This window comes from Staurois parvus, unplaced genomic scaffold (genome assembly GCF_062004578.1).
Source record: "Staurois parvus isolate SC_StPar_1 unplaced genomic scaffold, SC_StPar_1.0 ptg000449l, whole genome shotgun sequence".
NCBI classification, from domain to species: domain Eukaryota; kingdom Metazoa; phylum Chordata; class Amphibia; order Anura; family Ranidae; genus Staurois; species Staurois parvus.
This window is the reverse complement of record NW_028318245.1, coordinates 3,541,766-3,568,016: the sequence shown is the minus strand read 5'-3', so window position 1 is coordinate 3,568,016 and position 26,251 is coordinate 3,541,766. Positions and strand designations below refer to the sequence as shown.

The window sequence follows — 26,251 nt, the reverse complement described above, 5'->3', positions numbered from 1 at the left end:
AAATATAGAACCACTTATCCAACCGCCCATCCGGAGCCACTGGTTTATAGACCGGATACGTCCTAAATATAGAACCATTTATCCAACCGTCCATCCGGAGCCTCTGGTTTATAGACCGGATACACCCTAAATATAGAACCACTTATCCAACCGTCCATCCGGAGCCTCTGGTTTATAGACCGGATACGTCCTAAATATAGAACCATTTATCCAACCGTCCATCCAGAGCCTCTGGTTTATAGACCGGATACGTCCTAAATATAGAACCATTTATCCAACCGTCCATCCAGAGCCTCTGGTTTATAGACCGGATACGTCCTAAATATAGAACCATTTATCCAACCGTCCATCCAGAGCCTCTGGTTTATAGACCGGATACGTCCTAAATATAGAACCATTTATCCAACCGTCCATCCAGAGCCTCTGGTTTATAGACCGGATACGTCCTAAATATAGAACCATTTATCCAACCGTCCATCCAGAGCCTCTGGTTTATAGACCGGATACGTCCTAAATATAGAACCATTTATCCAACCGTCCATCCAGAGCCTCTGGTTTATAGACCGGATACGTCCTAAATATAGAACCATTTATCCAACCGTCCATCCAGAGCCTCTGGTTTATAGACCGGATACGTCCTAAATATAGAACCATTTATCCAACCGTCCATCCAGAGCCTCTGGTTTATAGACCGGATACATAATGTATGAGTGAATATTGCATTGCTTGCAGAGGTTAAGATCTGGTGATCCATTACCACCCGGCAGTTGTCTCCAGGAGACATCACCCATCACAGGGCCTCCACCTCACTGTCTGACAACAGTGCCAAGAAGATTCTAGAAGTCATCCAGAAAATCATTGATCTGCTGACAGGAGAGGTGAGCGGTGCCGGGAATTCTGGGACATTCTCCAGTAACAGACAAGGGATGTGTCTGGATGGTGACTGTATCATTGTATGTGTCAGGTTCCTATAAGGTGTCGGGATGTCACTGTCTATTTCTCCATGGAGGAGTGGGAGTATTTAGAAGGACACAAGGATCTCTACAAGGACGTCATGATGGACAATCAGCCGCCCCTCACATCACCGGGTAAGAGGAGACTTTATTGTAAAGGAGAGAGCAGTACGGAGGGTCCACCTAGATCCCCCATCATCTGATAAACACATAGAAACAATGGATTCAGTCAGTGTGTGTGTTTCCTACAGATGGATCCAGTCATGGGAACCCACCAGAGAGATGTCCCCGTCCTCTGTATTCCCGGGATTCCACACAGGAAGATCACACCATCCCTCACCATCATCAGGTAGATGGGACTGAGCAACTAAACTTCTGATAATTCCAAGCTATGAAACCACATTCTTCTATGTAATCTCTTGTTGCATTTTATAATTGTATTCTATCATTTTTGGGGGTTAGGATAAAAAACTAAAAGACACCAAATTTGAGATTAAAAAGGAAGAAGAAGAGAAGTTGGTGAGTGGAGATCAGCAGTCTATGGAGGAGGGGGAGATGATTATAAAAAGTAAAGAGGAGGAATCTTTTCTACACATAGATCTGAGTGAGTAATAAACACTAAATGCAGATACCGTTCACATTTTCAGTTTACTTCTGTGAATATGAAGTCCTCAGCCACTAGAAACCGAACTTGCAGTTGAGCTTGGGGTATTGTTTACTTGCTATCTACTGTAATACGCTCTGTTCAACAGTTGTCTGTAGCATTACATACACTGAATATTATGTGTTACCGTTAAGTGAGTATAGGAGCCATACTTAAGACCTCTTCTATCTAGAAAATTTGGCACCATATGAAAGATACATCTTCATTCCTCAATAAAACGTCATGTTCCCAACAAATGAGGAGATACTATACACCATATGGAAGGTCCATCTCCATTCCTCAATATAACGTCATGTTCCCAACAAATGAGAAGGAGATACTGTACACCATATGGAAGGTCCATCTCCATTCCTCAATATAAGATCATGTTCCCAACAAATGTGGAGGAGATACTGGACACCATATGAAAGGTCCATCTTCATTCCTCAATATGACGTCATGTTCCCAACAAATGAGCAGGAGATACTGTACACCATATGAAAGGTACATCTCCATTCCTCAATATGACGTCATGTTCCCAACCAATAAGGAGGAGATACTGGACACCTTATGGAAGGTCCATCTCCATTCCTCAATATAACGTCATGTTCCCAACAAATGAGGAGGAGATACTGGACACCATATGAAAGGTCCATCTCCATTCCTCAGTATAATGTCATGTTCCCAACAAATGAGGAGGAGATACTGGACACCATATGAAAGGTCCATCTTCATTCCTCAATATAACGTCATGTTCCCAACAAATGAGGAGGAGATACTGTACACCATATGAAAGGTACATCTCCATTCCTCAATATAATGTCATGTTCCCCACAAATGAGGAAGAGATACTGGACAGCATATGAAAGGTCCATTTCCACTCCTCAATATAACGTCATGTTTCCAACAAATGAGGAGGAGATACTGGACACCATATGAAAGGTCTATCTCCATTCCTCAATATAACGTCATGTTCCCAACAAATGAGGAGGAGATCCTGGACACCATGTGAAAGGTCCATCTCCATTCGTCAATATGACGTCATGTTCCCAACAAATGAGGAGGAGATCCTGGACACCATGTGAAAGGTCCATCTCCATTCCTCAATATGACGTCATGTTCCCAACAAATGAGGAGGAGATACTGGACACCATATGGAAAGTCCACCTCCATTCCTCAATATGACGTCATGTTCCCAACAAATGAGGACGAGATATTGGACACCATATGAAAGGTCCGTCTCCATTCCTTAATATAACATCATGTTCCCAACAAATGAGGAGGAGATACTGGACACCATATGAAAGGTCCATCTCCATTTCTCAAAATGACGTCATGTTCCCAACAAATAAGGAGGAGATACTGGACACCATATGAAAGGTCCGTCTCCATTCCTCAATATAACGTCATGTACCCAACAAATGAGGAGATACTGGACACCATATGAAAGCTCCATCTCCATTCCTCAATATACCGTCATGTTCCCAACAATTGAGGAGGAGATACTGGACACCATATGAAAGGTCCATCTCCATTCCTCAATATAACGTCATGTTCCCAACAAATGAGGAGGAGATACTGGACACCATATGAAAGGTCCATCTCCATTCCTCAATATAACGTCATGTTCCCAACAAATGAGGAGGAGATACTGGACACCATATGAAAGGTCCATCTCCATTCCTCAATATGACGTCATGTTCCCAATGAATGAGGAGGAGATACTGGACACCATATGGAAAGTCCATCTCCATTCCTCAATATGACGTCATGTTTCCAACAAATGAGGAGATACTGGACACCATATGAAAGGTCCGTCTCCATTCCTCAATATAACATCATGTTCCCAACAAATGAGGAGTAGATACTGGACACCATATGAAAGGTCTATCTCCATTCCTCACTATGACGTCATGTTCCCAACAAATGAGGAGGAGATACTGGACACCATATGAAAATTCCATCTCCATTCCTCAATATACCGTCATGTTCCCAACAACTGAGGAGGAGATACTGGACACCATAGAAAAAAGGTCCGTCTCCATTCCTCAATATAACGTCACGTTCCCAACAAATGAGGAGGAGATACTGGACACCATATGAAAGGTCCGTCTCCATTACTCAATATAACATCATGTTCCCAACAAATGAGGAGGAGATACTGGACACCATATGAAAGGTCTATCTCCATTCCTCACTATGACGTCATGTTCCCAACAAATGAGGAGGAGATACTGGACACCATACGAAAGGTCCATCTCCATTCCTCAATATAACGTCATGTTCCCAACAAATGAGGAGGAGATACTGGACACCATATGAAAGGTCCATCTCCATTCCTCAATATAACGTCATGTTCCCAACAAATGAGGAGGAGATACTGGACACCATATGAAAGGTCCATCTCCATTCCTCAATATGACGTCATGTTCCCAATGAATGAGGAGGAGATACTGGACACCATATGGAAAGTCCATCTCCATTCCTCAATATGACGTCATGTTTCCAACAAATGAGGAGATACTGGACACCATATGAAAGGTCCGTCTCCATTCCTCAATATAACATCATGTTCCCAACAAATGAGGAGTAGATACTGGACACCATATGAAAGGTCTATCTCCATTCCTCACTATGACGTCATGTTCCCAACAAATGAGGAGGAGATACTGGACACCATACGAAAGGTCCATCTCCATTCCTCAATATAACGTCATATTCCCAACAAATGAGGAGGAGATACTGGACACCATATGAAAGGTCCATCTCCATTCCTCAATATAACGTCATGTTCCCAACAAATGAGGAGGAGATACTGGACACCATATGAAAGGTCCATCTCCATTCCTCAATATAACGTCATGTTCCCAACAAATGAGGAGGAGATACTGGACACCATATGGAAGGTCCATCTCCATTCCTCCATATAACGTCATGTTCCCAACAAATGAGGAGGAGATACTGGACACCATATGATAGGTCCATCTCCATTCCTCAATATAACGTCACGTTCTCAACAAATGAGGAGGAGATACTGGACACCATATGGAAGGTCCATCTCCATTCCTCAATATAACGTCATGTCCCCAACAAATGAGGAGGAGATACTGGACACCATATGAAAGGTCCATCTCCATTCCTCAATATAACGTCACGTTCCCAACAAATGAGGAGGAGATACTGGACACCATACAAAAGGTCCATCTCCATTCCTCAATATAACGTCATGTTCCGAACAAATGAGGAGGAGATACTGGACACCATGTTGTATCTTTTTAATTGGTTTATTTTCATATTTGGATGTTTCATTTGTACCCACTTCCATGCTTGAGGTCTGTGAAACTCTTGACTGCTAGACCAATATACTTTACTCTTTTATTACTGGCATTTTTAGAGAGGTGTTCACCTTGGAGTCCATATATGATCTAAAAATTCTCTATTGTGTTACAATCCAGGCGGTCCCATGTAGAACATCCATTCACGTATTTTGGCTAATGAAGACTTAGTTGTAGCTATTGAATATGAAACAATCTGCAGATCATATATGGACTCGGTGTGAACACTTTTCTGATCGATTTTGGAGGGAGAACAGGAGCCCAGCTGTGAGATTGACATTTCCACTTATTCCACTGACTGGGGGGAGGAGCTAAATCTCCAGTTATTTGTGAATTCTGACATTTCTTCCATTTCTCTCCATCAGATGGCGCTGATGTCAGGAATTCCTCGGAGAGACATCTTCTATTATCTGCTAATTGGAAGTCAGAAGATAATGCCATCACACAGGATTCTCCAGGAGTGAATCCAAATACACCCAATATCCATCACAGACCTTCCTGTCTGGAGACATCAATGGATCCCACTGATCAGGGGGAATCTTCTGACCAATCACATACTAGGACTGCAAATGTCCATTTAGGATCTCACACTGCAGATAGATCAACAGATCCATCTAATCCCAAGGAATCTTCCTCACCCCATGAAGGAGCTCACCGAGGGGACAATCTGTTCTCATGTTCAGAGTGCGGGAAATGTTTCACTCAAAAGGGAGCAATTACTAGACACCAGAAAATTCACACAGGTGAGCGTCCCTATTCTTGTTCAGAGTGCGGGAAATACTTCACTCTGAAGGGAAATCTTGTGCAACACTACAGAACACACACAGGCGAGCGTCCCTATCCATGTTCAGAGTGCAAGAAATCTTTCACTCAAAAACGTGACCTTCATATACATCAGAGAATTCACACAGGTGATCGTCCCTACTCATGTTCAGAGTGTGGGAAATCCTTCACTCAGAATGTAGTCCTTCTTAAACATCAGAGAATTCACACAGATGAGTGTCCTTATTCATGTACAGAGTGCGGGAAATGTTTCCTTAAAAAAGAAGAGCTTACTACACACCATAGAATTCACACGGGAGAGCATTCTTTTTCATCTTCACAGTGCGGGAAATCTTTCACTCATAAAGGAGACCTACTTACACACCAGAGAAAACACAGAGGTGAGCATCCTTATTTATGTTCAGAGTGCGGGAAATCTTTCTCTCAGAAAGGAAACCTTGTGACCCACCGAAGAATTCACACGGGTGAGCGTCCTTTTTCATGTTCGGAGTGCGGAAATTCTTTCACAGAGAAAAGAAGCCTTGTTGAACACCAGAGAATTCACACGGGTGAACATCCCTATTCATGTTCAGAGTGCGGGAAAACTTTCACTCATAAAATAGGCTATGTAACACACCGGAGAACACACACGGGTGAGCGTCCTTATTCATGTTTAGAGTGCGGGAAATCCTTCACTCTGAAAGGAGACCTTGTTAGGCATCAGAGAAGTCACACGGGCGAGTGTCCTTATTCATGTTCAGAGTGCGGGAAGTCTTTCACTCAAAAACCAAGTCTTGTTAGACACCAGAGGATTCACACGGGTGAGCGTCCCTATTCATGTACAGAGTGCGGGAAATGTTTCGCTGTGAAAGAAAACCTAGTCGTACATCAGAGAACACACACTGCACAGCGTCCTCAATATGATCAGATTGCTTGAAATGTTTACAGGGAAAAGGCGGGGGCAGGGCTAATCTGTGGTTGCATTTTGGGAGGTCCGCTCCCCAGGCCCAGTATGATGGGTGGTAGGAGGATTGGACACGGATACGACCTTTTCAGCTTTTTGCCCTTCTTCCTCCATTGGTTGGGTGGGAATGGGCAGTGCATTGTTCATGTCGGTGGTGACCCTGGAGTGACATTGCGTGATGACGTCACCACATAATATGATGTTACGGCACCACGCTCCAAATCCTAAGCCGGATCCCCAGGGATCAATGCGTAGGAGGATTGGACCCGGATACGGCCTTTGCAGCTTTTTGTCCTTCTTCCTCCATTGGTTGGGTGGGAATGGGCAGTGCATTGTCTGTGCAGGTGGTGACCCAGAAGTTATATTGCCTGCTATGTGGGATGACGTCACCACACAACGTGATGTTACGGCGCCACGCACACAATCCTAGGCAGGAGCGCCAGGGATAACAGTAAAACAGCTAATTATAAATGCTTTTTGCAAGGATGTAATTCTGGAAAAACAGTCTAAAAGTATCTCCAATGGGCATCTCTAATGTTACTGCACCACGATCATAGGCCAAAATGCCAGGTATCACAGTGTAGGGGGATTGGACACGGGTGCGGCCTTTGCAGCTTTTTGCCCTTCTTCCTTAATTGGGTGGGAATGGGCACTGCATTGCCCATGTCGGTGGTGACCCAGAAGTGACATTGTCTGCTGTGCGGGATGATGTCACCACACAACGTGATGTTACTGCGCCACGCTCACAATCATAGGCCGGATCGACAGGGATAACAGTGTAGGAGGATTGCACACGGGTGCGGCCTTTGCAGATTTTTGCCCTTCTGCCTTCATTATTTGGGTGGGAATAGACAGAGCATTGTCTGTGCCGGTGGTGACCCAGAAGTGACACTGCCTGCTATGCGGGATGACGTCACCACGCTCAAAATCATAGGCTGGAATGCCAGGGATCACAGTGAAACAGCTAATTATAAGCGCTTTAATGGAAGGGTTTAATTCTAAAAAAGACATTAAAATGATCTCCAACGGGCATCTCCAGTGTTACTGCACCACGCTCACGATCATAGCCTGAAACGCCAGGTCTCACACTGTAAAAGGATTGGACATGGGTATGCCCATTTCAGCTTTTTGCCCTTCTTCCGTCATTGGTTGGGTAGAAATGGGCACTGCAATGCCCGTGTCGGTGGTGACTCAGAAGTGACATGCTATGCGAGATGACGTCACCACACAACGTGATGTTACGGCGCCATGCTTATAGGCTGGAACGTCAGGGATCTATAATAGTCTCTAGATGTGATGAGTTCAAATATATGAAAAAGTATTTGCTTGACTCTGTTGTCTGTAAAAAAAATGATGTGCCAACACATACGTGATCTATCTGTAAGATATGAATAAAATGTATCCGTGTTTATATATGTAACGGAACCGGACCCCAACTGCACTAGGGTATTTCCGTTAGACTCCTGCTTCCCTGTCCAAACACAGATCCACGGACACCACCGCTGAGCATACAAGATGAAACAGCACCAGGCTTGTATTAAAACAGGAAATAGACTGCTTTATTTTAACACAAACACAAGATATATACACAGGGCGGGGAAATAAACCAGAAACAGGAAACACATCAGCAGGCCGACCCGTCGGGGGGAGGGGCTGCCAGAAACATTACATCCCATCCCAAGCAAGACACACAATAGAACAATGGGATGCAGTACATGCAGAGAACAATGAACAACCCCCCCACCCCAATATTAGAACATTTTACCCTGTACCCCTAACAGGCACAGGGTGACTTACACATAATGGGGAGCTGACACAGGGGTCTCCCCACCCCTCCAAAGGGGGCTGTGTTCCATGGGCCCCCACCCAAAGTCACTCCTGTCACAATATATATATATATATAGGGATTTTACGGTGTAGGCGATGTGTGGTAATGGTGATTCTGTATTTGTTGTAAAGACTTTCTTCTTGTTTCACTTTTGTAAAGAGATGTCTCCTTGGCTTTTCTGACGGGTGCGCTGCCTTCACGAGTGGGGTCCCATTTGAGTACGCCTAGCATGGAAAGCCCTCCCTCTCATGCCCTTGTGTGGCTATGGGGAAAGGGGGGGCTTTTAACCCCTCTTAAGTCTGAAGGAGAAAAACGTGGCCCTTTTAGGACCCCTAGCGCCTGGTCTAGAGTCCGTCTGGGTTTTGATGGGAGCAACTGAAAGGTTGTCCATAGCCCCTGGCTATCTGTCTTTTTAGTCCTGTTTCAGGTACGGACGCGTCGGGGAGATTGACTTCATCTCAGAAGAGAAAGACAACAGACATACACTCAGTGATAGGTAAAATCAATCTCTCAAGTTTATTAGCGGGAAGAAAATTAATATAACAGAAAAAAGAAAGGTGGGGGCACAGAGTATCAAAAAGCTGAGTTGTCAGTAATTGATTGGCTGAATACAAAAAGACAACATTGACGTCAATTCTGAAAAGTGATGAGAAGCGGGGTTTCACTTTCCCAGGAATAAAGTTTCTACATTGTTTTAAAACACTTATCTACTACATACAATAGAATCTCGCTAGATACTTGTCAAGGCTGTGAACATGACTTTCTCAGGCCTTGAAATCAGTTACAAGTATCCAACAATTATTTTCCCATGGGACAGAAGTATTTGACTTTTAATTATATCATAACAGAAACAGGTGCTGTTAATACAAAGAAATAATTGGATACTATCTCCTCTACCAAGGCTAAGCTAGAAGAAGAATATTTTCATTAACTCATTCTGGGTATAATACAAAACAATTAACATGTTAGTACAAAATATAAAATTGAGTGGGGGAAAACAAAGTGACAGACCTAAAAGACATACATTTCCCTTCAGCAACTACTTTGTGATATTATGTACACTATTCAACCAGTATGGTTTGTGACTTCTTATATGACATTGATTTTTAGATAGCAAGTTTTACTATAAAAACAAAAAATAAAATAAATTATTTTACTTATAAAGTAGATTTTGAGAGCTGTCAGAGAATGTAGTGTGGATGGTGGAGGGAGGAGAGCTGTCAGAGAATGTAGTGTGGATGGTGGAGGGAGGAGAGCTGTCAGAGAATGTAGTGTGGATGGAGGAGAGCTGTCAGAGAATGTAGTGTGGATGGAGGGGGAGGAGAACTGTCAGAGAATGTAGTGTGGATGGTGGTGGGAGAGCTGTCGGAGAATGTAGTGTGGATGGTGGGGGGAGAGCTGTCAGAGAATATAGTGTGGATGGCGGAGGAGAGCTGTCAGAGAATGTAGTGTGGATGGTGGAGGAGAGCTGTCAGAGAATGTAGTGTGGATGGTGGGGGAGAAGAGCTGTCAGAGAATGTAGTGTGGATGGTGGGAGGAGAGCTGTCGGAGAATGTAGTGTGGATGATGGAGGAGAGCTGTCAGAGAATGTAGTGTGGATGGGGGAGGAGAGCTGTCAGAGAATGTAGTGTGGATGGGGGGAGGAGAGCTGTCAGAGAATGTAGTGTGGATGGTGGGAGGAGGAGAGCTGTCAGAGAATGTAGTGTGGATGGTGGAGGAGAGCTGTCAGAGAATGTAGTGTGGATGGTGGAGGAGAGCTGTCAGAGAATGTAGTGTGGATGGTGGAGGAGAGCTATCAGAGAATGTAGTGTGGATGGTGGGGGGCAAAGATCTGAGGGAGGAGTTTTTAAAACTCTGTATATCAGCAGAGGATCATACATCCATTGTTGCTTTACTGGTCACATGACATAAAAAACACTTTCAGAATACAAAATCAAAATAAATAAATAGCAATAAACGTTTTAAATACATACAATACATACAAATCTATATTTCAAAATGAATAATTATTTTCCAATAGCATGGTGTAGTTGAAGTTGACTGACAATAGTTTTCACTTTGTTCGCACTGTAAAGAGATCTGTAGCCAGAGCAGCAAGTTGACTTCTTTTGGGTGTTCGGGGTTTCACAGGCTGCAAGCTTAGTTGCCTTCCAGAGCTCTCTGGGTTGTTTTAGTAATCAGATAGGCATCATGAATATTTATGCTTCCTCAGTCAAACCCTGGCTAGGAGAGTGGCCAGCAGGGGGCTGAGGTGACCATAAAAAGTCAGTGGTCCAGAACAGATGGGTCCTTTCGGTAGTAGAGTGAGATCCAGCTTGGAGGGGCTGCCATCCTGGACCAAGCAGTGGAGCTACAGGTGGTTCAATGTGGTCCCAGCTAAGGGAGGACTGATTCCTAAGTTTTGAAGGACAGTCTGGAGTAGGGTCAGCACAGGATCTGGCCGGGAGGCTCACCATACAGGGTCTGGCTGATACTAAAGTCTGTTCCAGAGATTGCTGTTTCCAGTGAGGGATCTTCCTGGAGTTGAATGTCCACCGCTTCTTCAAATAGAGGCCTACCCGGAAGAAGTTCTGGAGTATCCCAAGACTCACCCTAGTCCCTATCCCAGTTCCTCAACCAATAAACCTGTGATGTTCGTCCTCTTCCTCCATAGTCACCGTGACGTCCGTCCTCTTCCTCCATAGTCACCATGACGTCCGTCCTCTTCCTCCATAGTCACATGATGTCCATCCTCTTCCTCAATAGTCACTGTGTTGTCAGTCCTCTTCCTCCATAGGCGCTTTGATGTCCGTCCTCTTCTTCCATAGTCACCATGGTGTCCGTCCTCTTCCTCCATAGTCACTGTGGTGTCTGTCCTCTTCCTCCATAGTCACTGTGATGTCTGTCCTCTTCCTCCATAGTCTCTGTGATGTCTGTCCTCTTCCTCCATAGTCACCGTGACATCAGTCTTCTTCCTCCATAGCCTCTGATATCCGTTGGAACAGTGGGGTCCTTTGCGTAGTAGAGTGAGATCTAGCTTGGAGGGACTGCCATCCTGGGCCAAGCAGTGGAGCTACAGGTGGTTCAACATGGTCCAAGCTAAGGGAAGACCGATTCCTAAGTTTTGAAGGACAGTCTGGAGTAGGGTCAGCACAGGATCTAGCGGGGAGGCTCACCATATAGGGTCTGGCCGATACTAAAGTCTGTTCCAGAGATTGCTGTTTCCAGTGAGGGATCCTCCTGGAGTTGAATGTCCACTGCTTCTTCTAATACAGGCCTACTGGGAAGAAGTTCTGGAGCATCCTAAGGCTCACCCTATGCCCCATCCGAGTTCCTCAATCAATAAACCTATGATGTCTGTCCTCTGCCTCCATAGTCTCTGTGACGTCCGTCTTCTTCCTCCATAGTCACCATGATGTCCGTCCTATTCCTCCATAGTCACCGTGACATCCGTCCTCTTTCTCCATAGTCACTGTGACATCCGTCCTCTTCCTCCATAGTCACCATGATGTCCATCCTCTTCCTCCATAGTCACCGTGACATCCGTCCTCTTTCTCCATAGTCACCATGGTGTCCGTCCTCTTCCTCCATAGACACTGTGACATCCGTCTTCTTCCTCCATAACCTCTGTGATGTCCGTCCAGAACAGTGGTGTTCTTTGGGTAGTAGAGTGAGATCCAGCTTGGAGCGACTGCCATCCTGGACCATGCAGTGGAACTACAGGTGGTTCAACGTGGTCCCAGCTAAGGGAGGACCGATTCCTAAGTTTTGAAGGACAGTCTGGAGTAGGGTCAGCACAGGATCTGGCTGGGAGGCTCACCATACAGGGTCTGGCCAATACTAAAGTCTGTTCCAGAGATTACCGTTTCCAGTGAGGGATCCTCCTGGAGTTGAATGTCCACTGCTTCTTGTAATAGAGGCCTACCCGGAAGAAGTTCTGGAGTATCCCAAGGCTCACCCTAATCCCCATCCCAGTTCCTCAACCAATAAACCCATAAAAAGTAGCTTCTGGCTGGTTATTGAGCGGTGAGACTGAGACACTACTATGTACCCTGTGACCGTGCACCCCATAGGGAATAGAACCTGGGACTAAAAGCAGGTGTGCACTGCTAAACATACCAGAGGAATGGATGGTGAAGCGGGGGGGAGGCAAAATGTTGATACATAAATGTAGACTGCAATATTTATATTTCTTAAGGTGGTGATCTCAGTTCAAAATGAACAAACAGGAAGTGATGTAAGGTAGAAGCAGGAAGTGATGTCAGGTATAAATAGGAAGTTCCTGGTGAGAGGTGAGTCGGGAGGAAGTAGAGAGAAGACGGTGCCAGAACTGGCAGCAGAGGAGTTAATAAGACATTATTTTCTGTTTACACCCAGTAACCTCCCGTCATGTCCGTCCTCTTCCTCCATCGTCATGCCCGTCCTCTTCCTCCATCGTCACCGTGATGTCCATTATTGTTTATAGACCGGATACATCCTAAACATAGAGATGTCAACTGTATAGCAGGCAGTCGAAGTCTAAAGTAAAACCTTTACAAGGGAATCTCTGGTTGTCCTACGGTGGGATTTATGAGGCTGATAAGGTCTTGTAATTAGGAAACAGACCTGACCAGAGTGGTGAGGAGGATTCTGGGAGGTCACATGATGTCACTCTCATCTCTATTAATAAAACACAGACCTGACCGGAGAGGTAAGGAGGATTCTGGGAGGTCACATGACATCACTCTCATGTCTATTAATAAAACACAGACCTGACCGGAGAGGTGAGGAGGATTCTGGGAAGTCTGTGGTGATAATTGTTACTTCCTCCCTATACACAGGATTATAAAGTAGTGAAAAAAATATCTGGTGAGCCTTTACCACCCAGCAGCCGTCTTCACAGGACATCACCCATCACAGGGCCTCCACCTCACTGCCTGACAACAGAGAGAACCAGTGCCAAGAAGATTCTAGAAGTCACCCAGAAGATCACTGATCTGCTGACAGGAGAGGTGAGCGGTGCCGGGAATTCTGGGACATTCTCCAGTAACAGACAAGGGATGTGTCTGGATGGTGACTGTATCATTGTGTGTGTCAGGTTCCTATAAGGTGTCAGGATGTCACTGTCTATTTCTCCATGGAGGAGTGGGAGTATTTAGAAGGACACAAGGACCTCTACAAGGACGTCATGATGGACAATCAGCCGCCCCTCACATCACCGGGTAAGAGGAGACTTTATTGTAAAGGAGAGAGCAGTACGGAGGGTCCACCTAGATCCCCCATCATCTGATAAACACATAGAAACAATGGATTCAGTCAGTGTGTGTGTTTCCTACAGATGGATCCAGTCATGGGAACCCACCAGAGAGATGTCCCCGTCCTCTGTATTCCCGGGATTCCACACAGGAAGATCATCAGGTAGGTGGAAGTGAAGAGGGAAGGTGAAAAATCATTCTAAATTATGAAATGGCAATCTTTTTATATAATCTCTTGCTCCTTTTTGTAAATGTATTCTGTCACTTTTGGTGTTTAGGGTGAAGAACAGTAAGACATCAAAGTTGAGAAAAAAATAGAAGAAAAGATGTTTTTGGGGGAAAATCAGCAGTTTGTGGAGAAGTGTAGACTTTTTTATTCCCGGGATTTGATACCAGATCTCAGCATCCTTCACAATGTTCAGGTAGATGGTACTGAGGAGGAGATACTGGACACCATATGAAAGGTCCATCTCCATCCCTCAATATAACGTCATGTCCCCAACAAATGAGGAGGAGATACTGGACACCATATGAAAGGTCCATCTCTATTCCTCAATATAATGTCATGTTCCCAACAAATGAGGAGGAGATACTGGACACCATATGAAAGGTCCATCTCCATTCCTCACTATAACGTCATGTTCCCAACAAATGAGGAGGAGATACTGGACACCATATGAAAGGTCCATCTCCATCCCTCAATATAACGTCATGTTCCCGACAAATGAGGAGGAGATACTGGACACCATATGAAAGGTCCATCTCCATCCCTCAATATAACGTCACGTCCCCAACAAATGAGGAGGAGATACTGGACACCATATGAAAGGTCCATTTCCATTCCTCAATATAACATCATGTTCCCAACAAATGAGGAGGAGATACTGGACACCATATGAAAGGTCCATCTCCATTCCTCCATATAACGTCATGTTCCCAACAAATGAGGCGATACTGGACACCATATGGAAGGTCCACTGTTGCCCAGTGTAATTTGGGTTCTTTGTGTCCTTTATCTGGTTTGTATTCATGATTGCTGGAACAACGTATTTTACTCCTGAATATGAGGGATGAAGAACATTTCTAACATTTATTTATACAATCGATTTCCTACAGCTGGACTCTCTGTCTCACATACCTCTGAGGGACCTCTTATTTTATCCCAAGATTTGAAGGCCGAAGATAAGAACATCACGCAATATTCTCCGGGAGTGAATCCCGTTACTCAAAGAATACAGAACAGACCTTACAATTTAGAGAGACCCATAAATCTTTCTCTTGCTGAGGAATCATCTGATAAATCCCATGCTGGTACTTCGGACCTTCATCCACCATCCAGTAAAGAGACGTCTAGAGATCCATCTAATCTCCATGAAACTCCTTTAATCCACACGGGAGAGAGTCCATTGTCATGTTCAGTGTGTGGGAAATCTTTCACAGAAGAAAGGGCACTTCTTAGACACATAAAAGGTCACAAAAGCGAGCGCCTTTTCTTATGTTCAGAGTGCGGGAAATGTTTCGCCGAGAAAGGCGGTCTTGTTAGACACCAGAGAATCCATACAGGCGAGCATCTCTATTCATGTTTAGAATGCGGAAAATGTTTCATTCAGAAAGAAAAACTTCACATTCACGAGAGGAGTCACACAGGTGAACATCCGTATTCATGTTCAGAGTGCGGGAAATGTTTCAGTCAAAAGGGAGACCTTATAATACACCAGAGGATTCACACAGGTGAGCGTCCTTATTCATGTTCAGAGTGCGTCAAGTGTTTTACTGAGAAAGGAAAGCTACACATACACCAAAGAAGTCACACAGGTGAACGGCCTTATTCATGTTCAGAGTGCGGGAAGTGTTTCATTCAGAAAGGAAACCTTCTAACACACCAGAGAATTCACACGGGCGAACGTCCTTATTCATGTTCAGAGTGTGGGAAATGTTTCATTCAAAAAGGAAACCTTCTTAAACACCAGAAAAATCACACAGGAGAGCGTCCCTATTCATGTTCAGAGTGTGGCAAATGTTTCACTCAGAAAGAACGCCTTGTTAAACATCAAATGCCTCATACGGGTGAGTGTCCATATTCTTGTTTAGAGTGCGGGAAATGTTTTATTGAGAAAGGAGGGCTTGTTAAACACCAAAGAAGTCACACGGGAATATCCTCATTCATGTACACTTTGCGGGAAATGTTTCACTAGGAATCAAGGACTTCTTAAACACCAAAGAATTCACACAGGTGAGCGTCCCTATTCGTGCTCAGAGTGTGGGAAACGTTTCATTCAGAAAGGAGACCTTCTTAAACACCACAGAATTCACACAGGTGAGCGTCCTTATTCATGTTCCGAGTGCGGGAAAAGCTTCACTCAGAAACGCGCACTTAACGCACACCAGAGCGCTCACACAGGTGAGCGTCCTTATCGCTGCTCAGCGTGCGGGAAGTGTTTCAGTTGGAAAAGTGCACTTGCTACTCACCAGAAGATCCACAGGGGTGAGCGCCCTTTTTCATGTTCGGAGTGCGGGAAGTGTTTCATTCAGAAAGGAGAACTTGTTTTACACCAGAGAATTCATACAGGCGAGCGTCCTTATTCCTGTTCAGGGTGCGGGAAAGCTTTCACTCGGAAAAATGCGCTCATCACACACCAGAAGATTCACACGGGCGAGCGTCCTTATTTGTGTTCGGAGTGCGGGAAATGTTTCAGTTATAGAAAACCATTTATCGCTCACCAGAAAATTCACATGGGTTGACAACCGGTTTCAAGTTCAGACTTGTATAGTGGGTGTTGCGGCAAAATTAAAATGAGGTTTTTTCATTGTTCCTGCCAATATGTCGTTATTTATGAATGTCTTTTTTTATTTATTTTTTTTACATCATAATATAAATATATATATATATAAATATATATATTTTTTTACATCATATTATTTTTTTTTTGTACATCATATATTATATATGTATATATATATATTTTTTTTTTACATCATATTATATTTATTTTTTACATCATAATAAATAAATATATACAGTGGGGATCGAAAGTTTGGGCACGCCAGCTAAAAATTTGTATTAATGTGCATAAAGAAGCCAAGGAAAGATGGAAAAATCTCCAAAAGGCATCAAATTACAGATTAGACATTCTTATAATATGTCAACAAAAGTTAGATTTTATTTCCATCATTTACACTTTCAAAATAACAGAAAACAAAAAAATGGCATCTGCAAAAGTTTGGGCACCCTGCAGAATTTATAGCATGCACTGCCCCCTTCGCCAAGCTGAGACCTGCCAGTGTCATGGATTGTTCTCAATCATCGTCTGGGAAGACCATGTGATGTCAAGCTCAAAGGTTTTAAATGCCCAGACTCATCTGACCTTGCCCCAACAATCAGCACCATGGGTTCTTCTAAGCAGTTGTCTAGAAAACTGAAACTGAAAATAGTTGACGCTCACAAAGCTGGAGAAGGCTATAAGAAGATAGCAAAGCGTTTTCAGATGTCAATATCCTCTGTTCGGAATGTAATTAAGAAATGGCAGTCATCAGGAACAGTGGAAGTTAAAGCAACATCTGGAAGACCAAGAAAAATATCAGACAGAACAGCTCGCAGGATTGTGAGAAAAACAATTCAAAACCCACGTTTGACTGCACAATCCCTCCAGAAAGATCTGGCAGACACTGGAGTTGTGGTACACTATTCCACTATAAAGAGATACTTGTACAAATATGGTCTTCATGGAAGAGTCATCAGAAGAAAACCTCTTCTACGTCCTCACCACAAAAATCATCGTTTGAACTTTGCAAATGAACATATAGACAAGCCTGATGCATTTTGGAAACAAGTTCTGTGGACCGATGAGGTTAAAATTGAACTTTTTGGCCGGAATGAGCAAAGGTACGTTTGGAGAAGAAGGGGCACAGAATTTAATGAAAAGAACCTCTGTCCAACTGTTAAGCATGGGCTTGGATCAATCATGCTTTGGGGTTGTGTTGCAGCCAGTGGCACAGGGAACATCTCACGAGTAGAAGGAAAAATGGATTCAATAAAATTTCAGCAAATTTTGGATCGTAACTTGATGCCATCTGTGAAAAAGCTGAAGTTAAAGAGAGGATGGCTTCTACAAATGGATAATGATCCTAAACACACCTCGAAATCCACGGGGGATTACATCAAGAGGCGTAAACTGAAGGTTTTGCCTTGGCCTTCACAATCTCCTGACCTCAACATAATTGAAAATCTATGGATAGACCTTAAAAGAGCAGTGCGTGACAGACAGCCCAGAAATCTCAAAGAACTGGAAGACTTTTGTAAGGAAGAATGGGCAAAGATACCTCAAACAAGAATTGAAAGACTCTTGGCTGGCTACAAAAAGCGTTTACAAGCTGTGATACTTGCCAAAGGGGCAGTACAAGATATTAACTCTGCAGGGTGCCCAAACCTTTGAAGACGCCATTTTTTTATTTTCTGTTATTTTGAAAGTGTAAATGATGGAAATAAAATCTAACTTTTGTTGACATATTATAAGAATGTCTAATCTGTAATTTGATGCCTTTTGGAGATTTTTCCATCTTTCCTTGGCTTCTTTATGCACATTAATACAAAGTTTTAGCTGGGGTGCCCAAACTTTCGATCCCCACTGTGTATATATATATATATATTTTTTACTTTTTGAAATAGATTAAAGCATCATTTAAGTCAAATATTCCGAGCGACTGTTTTCTAGGACAAATCATTTTTTTTTAGCACAGCTCCTCCAAAATGTTGTTCGTTGTATTACTAAAATAAAAATGAATAATAAATGGAAAGAAATGTTCCTTCACATTGGTGGCCCCCAGTGAAGAATGTTCCGTATGTCGGTGGTCAGTGGTAGCCGGGAAAAGAGGTAAAAAGCTGAGAAATGATGCAAAAAGGAGGTTCAGTGCGTAAGGAGAAAGAAGGAAGCTGGAAAAAAAAAAAAGCTCATAATGGCCATCATAGTCCGCAAGGGGTCAACTCCATTTTCATCCTGGCATACGGTTGCTGCGGCATCTCAGGAGACTGAAGAAAGACCAGAGTGCGCCGGACTAAAGTGTAGCATTAGAAAACATTTAATAAATAAAAAAAAAAATGGCAACTCACATGAGGGTAAGGAAAGCTGCGCTTGTCATCAAAAATCTCTGGGTGGGCATCGGTCTATGCCAGGGAGCTGACTCATCGCCATTGGCTGGGAGAGTAATGTAACCAGGAAGCTGACTCACAGAGTAAAGTAACCATGAAGCGCCTCCCACAAGGAAGCTGAGACCTCTGTGAAATGTAGGCTTGAGAAAGGGGCAGTGCTGCCTTGAAACATGTAACCACGCCCCCTTGTCTGTTCCATGCCAGGAAGCCAATCACTGCCGCCGGCTGGGAGAGTAATGTGACCAGGAAGCACCTCACACAGGGAAGCTGGGTCTTCTGTGAAATGTAGGCTTGAAAAAGGGGCAGCGTAGCCCTGAAACATGTAGCCACACCCCCTTGTCTGTTCCAAGGCAGGAAGCCAATCACCACCGCTGGCTAGGTATAGTAAAGTAACCAGGAAGCTGGAACCTCTGTGCAATTCAGGCTTGAGAAAGGGGCAGTGTAGCCCTGAAACATGTAGCCACACCCCCTTTTCTGTTCCGTGCCAGGAAGCCAATCACTGCCGCTGGCTGGGAGAGTAATGTGACCAGGAAGCACCTCACACAGGGAAGCTGGGTCTTCTGTGAAATGCAGGCTTGAGAAAGGGGCAGCGTAGCCCAGAAACATGTAGCCAGGCCCCCTTGTCTGTTCCATGCCAGGAAGCCAATCACTGGCTGGGTAATGTGACCAGGGAGCCTCCCACAAGGAAGCTGGGACCTCTGTGAAATGCAGGCTTGAGAAAGGGGCAGCATAGCCTTGAAACATGTAGCCACACCCCCTTGTGCGTTCCATGCCAGGAAGCCAATCACTGCCGATGGCTAGGAGAGTAATATGACCAGGAAGCACCTCATACAAGGAAGCTGGGACCTGTGTGAAATGTAGGCTTGAGAAAGGGGCAGTGCAGCCCTGAAACATGTAGCCACGCCCCCTTGTCTGTTCCAAGGCAGGAAGCCAATCACCGCAGCTGGCTGGGTAGAGTTATGTGACCAGGAAGAGCCTCTCACAAGGAAGCTGTTATCTCCTAGTTTAGAATACTTTGTGAGCTCGAGTTTCTCAGTACCATCTACCTGAACATTGTGAAGGATGCTGAGATCTGGTGTTTAATCCCAGGAATAAAAAAGTCTACATTTCTCCACAAACTGCTGATTTTCTCCCAAAAACATCTTTTCTTCTATTTTTTTCTCCCCAACTTCGATGTCTTTCAGTTTTTCACCCTATACACCAAAAGTGACAGAATACATTTACAAAAAGGAGCAAGAGATTACATAAAAGATTGCCATTTCATAATTTAGAATGATTTTTTACCTTCCCCCTTCACTTCCACCTATCTGATGGATGGACTTATTGCACAGGTGGCCACCTATCACGGGACCACGCTTGGAGTCACTGAGCTCCTGAGAGCGACCCATTCTTTCACCAATGTTTGTAGAAGCAGTCTGCATGCCTAGGGGCTTGATTGTATACACCTGTGTCCATGGAGGGGATTGGAACATCTGAATCGCATGATTGGGAGGGGATTGGAACACCTGAATCACATGATATGGAGGGGATTGGAACACCTGAATCACATGATATGGAGGGGATTGGAACACCTGAATCACATGATATGGAGGGGATTGGAACACCTAAATCACATGATATGGAGGGGATTGGAACACCTGAATTGCATGATTGGGAGGGGATGGGAACACCTGAATCACGATTGACAGGGGATTGGAACACCTGAATCACATGATATGGAGGGGATTGGAACACCTGAATCACATGATTGGGAGGGGATTGGAACACCTGAATCCCATGATGTGGAGGGCGGGACCAATACTTTGGGCAATATAGTGTATGTTGCATCACACATGGGGGGTATCACCACTACCAACAGAGTGAAAGAAATAATTCTAATTTTAAGTCTTCACATGTTGGGTATCTACTTACTCCGCCCAATCCCGTCTTTTAGATTCTACCAAATAATTGGGTATTTTTTGGGTAATTTTTAGTATATTTTTTTCCCTGAGAATATGTGTTTGATGAAATAGCTGGTGAAATACTGTATACTGCAAAATGAATGACAACCGCCTCTGTTTTATTCTCCGGGGTCTCGGCTTCCAGAAAATATACCATCGCTTGGGTGTCTAAAGTATTTTATAGCAACAAATGCAGATTTTTTAGGTGCGCAAAAAAAAAAATGGCCCCGGCAGACAAATGGTTAACTTGCATAATATGTGCAACAAATGAAGAACACAACAAAGTATGAAAAACAATGTAGACAAAGCAGCTTTATCTTCAGCACAAAGAGGTGATCCCGCTGATCATCATCATCATCCAAACCAAAGGAGTCCGGTGGAAAGTTTCCGGCTGAACAGCGGCTGCCTCCATTCAGAGATGGGTACTGTTCGGGCTTTCAGAATACAAAATCCGGGGATGGGGGAATTCAATCATTTGTGAAGAACAAAAAGACAATGCCTGTATGGACAGCTCCAGGAATGCTATGCAAGACAGGAAGTGATGTAAGGTTCTAAATAGGAAATGATGTCAGATAAAGACAGGATGTGATGTCACAATACACCGGTAGTTCCAGGTAAAATGTGAGACCGGAGGAAGTAGAGAGGAGACATTGCTGGAATTGGAAGCAGACAAGGTGATAAGATCTTATTTTGTACACCCAGTAACCCTCGTCATGTCCGTCCTCTTCCTCCATGGTCACCAACCGTCCATCCAGAGCCTCTGGTTTATAGACCGGATACGTCCTGAATATAGAACCATTTATCCAACTGTCCATCCAGAGCCTCTGGTTTATAGACCGGATACATCCTAAATATAGAACCATTTATCCAACCGTCCATCCAGAGCCTCTGGTTTATAGACCGGATACGTCCTAAATATAGAACCATTTATCCAACCGTCCATCCAGAGCCTCTGGTTTATAGACCGGATACATCCTAAATATAGAACCATTTATCCAACCGTCCATCCAGAGCCTCTGGTTTATAGACCGGATACATCCTAAATATAGAACCATTTATCCAACCGTCCATCCGGAGCCTCTGGTTTATAGACCGGATACGTCCTAAATATAGAGCCATTTATCCAACCGTCCATCCGGAGCCTCTGCTTTATAGACCGGATACGTCCTAAATATAGAACCATTTATCCAACCGTCCATCCGGAGCCTCTGCTTTATAGACCAGATACGTCCTAAATATAGAACCATTTATCCATCTTTTACTCCAGAGCCAGTCCAATGATACTAATAGGACTGGCCCCACAATATTGTCATTCTCTGTGCTTCAGTCAGGCTTATTTCCCCCCACATCCTGTTTTGTTTGACAATCATCCCCTGGACAGGAAGTTACTTTATCCAAGGGATGTGTCTGGATGGTGACTGTATCATTGTGTGTGTCAGGTTCCTATAAGGTGTCAGGATGTCACTGTCTATTTCTCCATGGAGGAGTGGGAGTATTTAGAAGGACACAAGGACGTCATGATGGACAATCAGCTGCCCCTCACATCACCGGGTAAGAGGAGACTTTATTGTAAAGGAGAGAGCAGTACGGAGGGTCCACCTAGATCCCCCATCATCTGATAAACACATAGAAACAATGGATTCAGTCAGTGTGTGTGTTTCCTACAGATGGATCCAGTCATGGGAACCCACCAGAGAGATGTCCCTGTCCCCTGTATTCTCGAAATTCCACAAAGGAAGATCACACCATCCCTCACCATCATCATGTAGATGGATCCAGTAATGAGAACCCACCAGAAGGATGTCCCCATCCTCTGTATTCCACACAGGAAGGTCACACCATCCCTCACCATCATCAGGTAGATGGGACTGAGCAATTTGAGCTCAAACCGAATTCTAACCCATGAGATGACATTCTTGTATTCAACCTCTTGTTCCTTTTTACAAATGTTTATTATCATCTTTGTGGTTTAGAGTGAAGAACTGAAAGACATCAAAGCTGAGATTAAAGAGGAAGAAGCAGAGAAGTTGGTGAGTGGAGCTCAGCAGTCTACTGAGAAAAATCACTCTATCCCTCACCAAGATCAGGGAGTTGGGGCTGAGCTTGTGGACCATAAAATGTATTCTAAACTCTATGATATGTCATTCTGCTATGTAATCGTTTGTTCTCTACAATTCTGTTCCGTCATCTTTGTGGTTTAGGTTGAGGAACCAAAAGACCTCAAAGTTAAAATTAAAGAGGAAGAACAGATGTTTATTGGATCCAGTAACAGAAACACGCCAGAGAGATGTCCCCATCCTCTGTATTCCTGGGATTCCACACAGGAAGATCACACCATCCGTCACCATCATCAGGTAGGTGGAGCTGAGTATGTAGACATAAAAATGTATTCTAAACTTTGAGATAAAAGTCTTCTGTATAAGTTCTTGTCCGTTTTTTTCACAAATCTCCACTATCATTGTTGGTATTTAGAAGGAGGATCTGAAAGGCATAAAAGTTGAAATTGAAGTGGAGGAGCACATGTATGTTAGTAGAGATCAGCGGTCTATGGGTGGTCCTCTCTATTCCAGAAATTCTACACGGGAAAGTCAGAATATCGCTCACCATTTCCAGGTAGAGGGGCAATAGAACTCATTGTAAACTATGAGATAACATTCTTATCTGTAAACTTTTATTGTTGGCAGCTAATTTTTTCACATATTTTATTTTATCATTTTTAGGTTCAGGATGAAGAAATTAAAGTCATTAAAGTTGAGATTAAAGAGGAAGCAGAAGAGAGGTTGGTGAGTGGAGATCAGCAGTCTATGCAGGAGGGGGAGATGATTATGAAAAGTAAACCGGAGGAATCTTCTCTACATATGGACACAAGTAAGTCATAAACACTAAATGTGTAAAAGCTACATTTAAAAATTTTTTTTTTCAATAAATATGTATTTAAATAAAGACAAAGTGGAGATCATATAAAAAGGGTAGAAGGTCCATCTCCATTCCTCAATATAACGTCATGTTCCCAACAAATGAGGAGGAGATACTGGACACCATATGGAAGGTCCATCTCCATTCCTCAATATAACGTCATGTTCCCAACAAATGAGGAGGAGCTACTGGACACCATATGAAAGGTCCATCTCCATTCCTCAATATAACGTCATGTTCCCAACAAATGAGGAGGAGATACTGGACACCATTGAAAGGTCCATCTCCATTCCTCAATATAACGTCATGTTCCCAACAAATGAGAAGGAGATACTGGACACCATATGAAAGGTCCATCTCCATTCCTCAATAGAATGTCATGTTCCCAACAAATGAGGAGGAGATACTGGACACCATTGAAAGGTCCATCTCCATTCTTCAATATATCATCATGTTCCCAACAAATGAGGAGATACTGGACACCATATGGGCTGCCCTTTGGGGTGTCAGGAGATGTGACATGTGGGAAGTTGTATCTAGCAAATCATCCATCACTGTTGCACACCATATGAAAGGTCCATCTTCGTTCTTCAGTATGTTGTCCAAGAAAGGTGGAGGAAGGTCCATCTGCATTCTCACAGTAGCAATGTCATCAATGTTGAATGTTACCAGTGTGATTTGGGTGTTTTGTATCCTTTGTCTGGTTTGTATTCATATTCTCTGTTCTGATTGCCCCAATTCCATGCCGGAGCTCTGAGATACTGTAGAGCTTTAGACCAACATCCTGTATATGACTTCTGAAGGAAGAATTCCTCTAACATGGAAACGTTGATTTCCAACAGGTGGACTCTATGTCTGGAATAACGGATCTTCAGAATATAAAGCAGATGAAGATGCCACCACACAATGTCCTCCAGGAGAAAATCCTGACACAGAAATATTTCGGAGACCTCATCACTTGGAGAGACCAATGGATCCCTCTGATCCTGAAGGATCTTCTGATAGATCACATACTAATACTCCGGATGTACATCTGGGATCTCACAGTACAGACACAGCAACAGATCCGTCTCATCTCAATGAATCTTCTTTAAACCATGAAGGAGCTCACACAGGAGAAAGTTCATTGTCATGTACAGTGTGTGGGAAATCTTTCACAAACAACAGGTCGTTTCTTAGACACCAGAGAAGTCACACAAGTGAACGTCCTTTCTCATGTTCAGAGTGCGGGAGATGTTTCACCGAGAAAGCAAGTCTTGTTAGGCACCAGAGAATTCACACAGGCGAGCGTCCTTATTCGTGTTCAGAGTGTGGTAAGGGTTTCATTCAGAAGGGAGACCTTCTTAAACATCAAAGATGTCACACAGGCGTGCGCCCCTATTCTTGTTCAGAGTGCGGGAAATGCTTCACTGAGAAAGGAAACTTTCTTATACATCAGAGATGTCACACAGGTGAGCGTCTCCATTCATGCTTAGTGTGCGGTAAAAGTTTCATTCAGAAAGGAGACCTTCTTAAACACCAAAGGATTCACACGGGTGAGCATCCTTATTCATGTTCCGAGTGCGGGAAATGTTTTGTTCACAAAAGAAACCTACTGGAACACCAAAGAAGTCACACAGGCGAGCGCCTTTATTCGTGTCCGGAGTGCGGGAAATCTTTCAATCAGAAAGGAAACCTTCTCAAACACCGGATGATTCACACGGGCGAGCGACCTTATCTGTGTTCAGAGTGCGGTAAAGGTTTCACTCAGAGAGACAGACTTCTTATACACAACAGAATTCACACAGGCGAGCGTCCTTATTCCTGTTCAGAGTGTGGGAAATGTTTCATTCAGAAAGACAAACTTCTGAGACACCAGAGAAGTCACACCGGTGAGCGTCCTTTTTCATGTCCAGTGTGCGGGAAATGTTTCAGTCGTAAAAGCGCACTTGTTCCACACCAGAGAACTCACATGGGCTAACAGCCTTTTCAAAGTATAGATTGATATGGGGGGAGTGTGGCAAAAAAACACAAGAGAGGTCTTTCTTATCTCCACTCATTTTTAAAATGTTTTAGCTACAAGAAATCAGAACCAGAAGATTCACACAGAAAAATCGTCTTTTCTATATTCGATTTAGTTTTTTGTTTTTTTTGTTATCTGTTTTTTTTGGGAGGTGTGTGATGTATAATATTAGGTATAGCGGGTCAGGGGCCAAAGTGTTGAGCGGGCTTCCCTCGCACCTCTGACCGAAAACCCATGGAATGGTAATAGGTAGACATGTCCGCGCCGGGAAGTTCAGTTTAGATTCGGATGCCTTCGCCCATTGAAGAGTTTCCATTCGTCGTATTCCTTATGTTTCCGGAACGCGTTTCGTTTCTTCGGCATTCGTTCTGTATATTCCTAGGGCCAGGTGGAAAACACTGCAGTTTTTCCAAAAGGTTGCTACATATTCGATATATGATCGAAGCAGCCGGATTTGAATCGGAAGGATTTGATAGTTTCAGATAGGGATTCACCGAAACTTATCGACCAAAAATAGCCCTATCGGAATTCTGTGGTGTACTGCAGGTG

The 26,251-nt window shown here is 43.8% G+C and overlaps 2 protein-coding genes and 1 long non-coding RNA gene across 3 annotated transcripts; all 3 read left to right on the top strand.

Moving 5' to 3' along the window:
* The first annotated feature begins 590 nt into the window (after window positions 1-590).
* LOC149453352 (uncharacterized) lies at window positions 591-16,584 on the top strand. Its single transcript, XM_089688630.1, is given in 8 exon segments — window positions 591-878; window positions 965-1,088; window positions 1,205-1,302; window positions 1,416-1,557; window positions 5,297-6,624; window positions 8,902-8,974; window positions 14,815-15,850; window positions 15,852-16,584. Coding segments are annotated over 7 exon segments (3,480 nt in total). The 5' UTR covers window positions 591-878; window positions 965-1,003; the 3' UTR covers window positions 16,570-16,584.
* On the top strand, window positions 12,640-14,942 carry LOC149453353 (uncharacterized). The gene is made up of 6 exons (XR_016314698.1): window positions 12,640-13,154; window positions 13,285-13,455; window positions 13,542-13,665; window positions 13,782-13,884; window positions 13,977-14,120; window positions 14,815-14,942. It is a non-coding gene; the product is annotated as an uncharacterized LOC149453353 (long non-coding RNA).
* Window positions 16,585-21,374: 4,790 nt separating the features above from the next.
* On the top strand, window positions 21,375-26,251 carry LOC149453351 (uncharacterized). The gene is made up of 8 exons (XM_089688393.1): window positions 21,375-21,458; window positions 22,224-22,335; window positions 22,452-22,642; window positions 22,758-22,814; window positions 22,986-23,138; window positions 23,257-23,397; window positions 23,505-23,652; window positions 24,543-26,251. Exons 2-8 carry the CDS (start codon window positions 22,263-22,265, stop codon window positions 25,658-25,660), a joined length of 1,881 nt encoding a protein of 626 aa, XP_089544519.1. The 5' UTR covers window positions 21,375-21,458; window positions 22,224-22,262; the 3' UTR covers window positions 25,661-26,251.

What these genes read in the sequence shown, in the direction of transcription:
- LOC149453351 (XM_089688393.1), top strand. Translation starts at nt 22,263, where the DNA reads ATGGAGGAGTGGGAGTATTTAGAAGGACACAAGGACGTCATGATGGAC. An exon ending in AGGAAGAAGCAGAGAAGTTG is followed by an intron (nt 22,815 to 22,985) that starts GTGAGTGGAGCT and finishes TTTGTGGTTTAG; the next exon opens with GTTGAGGAACCAAAAGACCT. An exon ending in ATATCGCTCACCATTTCCAG is followed by an intron (nt 23,398 to 23,504) that starts GTAGAGGGGCAA and finishes TATCATTTTTAG; the next exon opens with GTTCAGGATGAAGAAATTAA.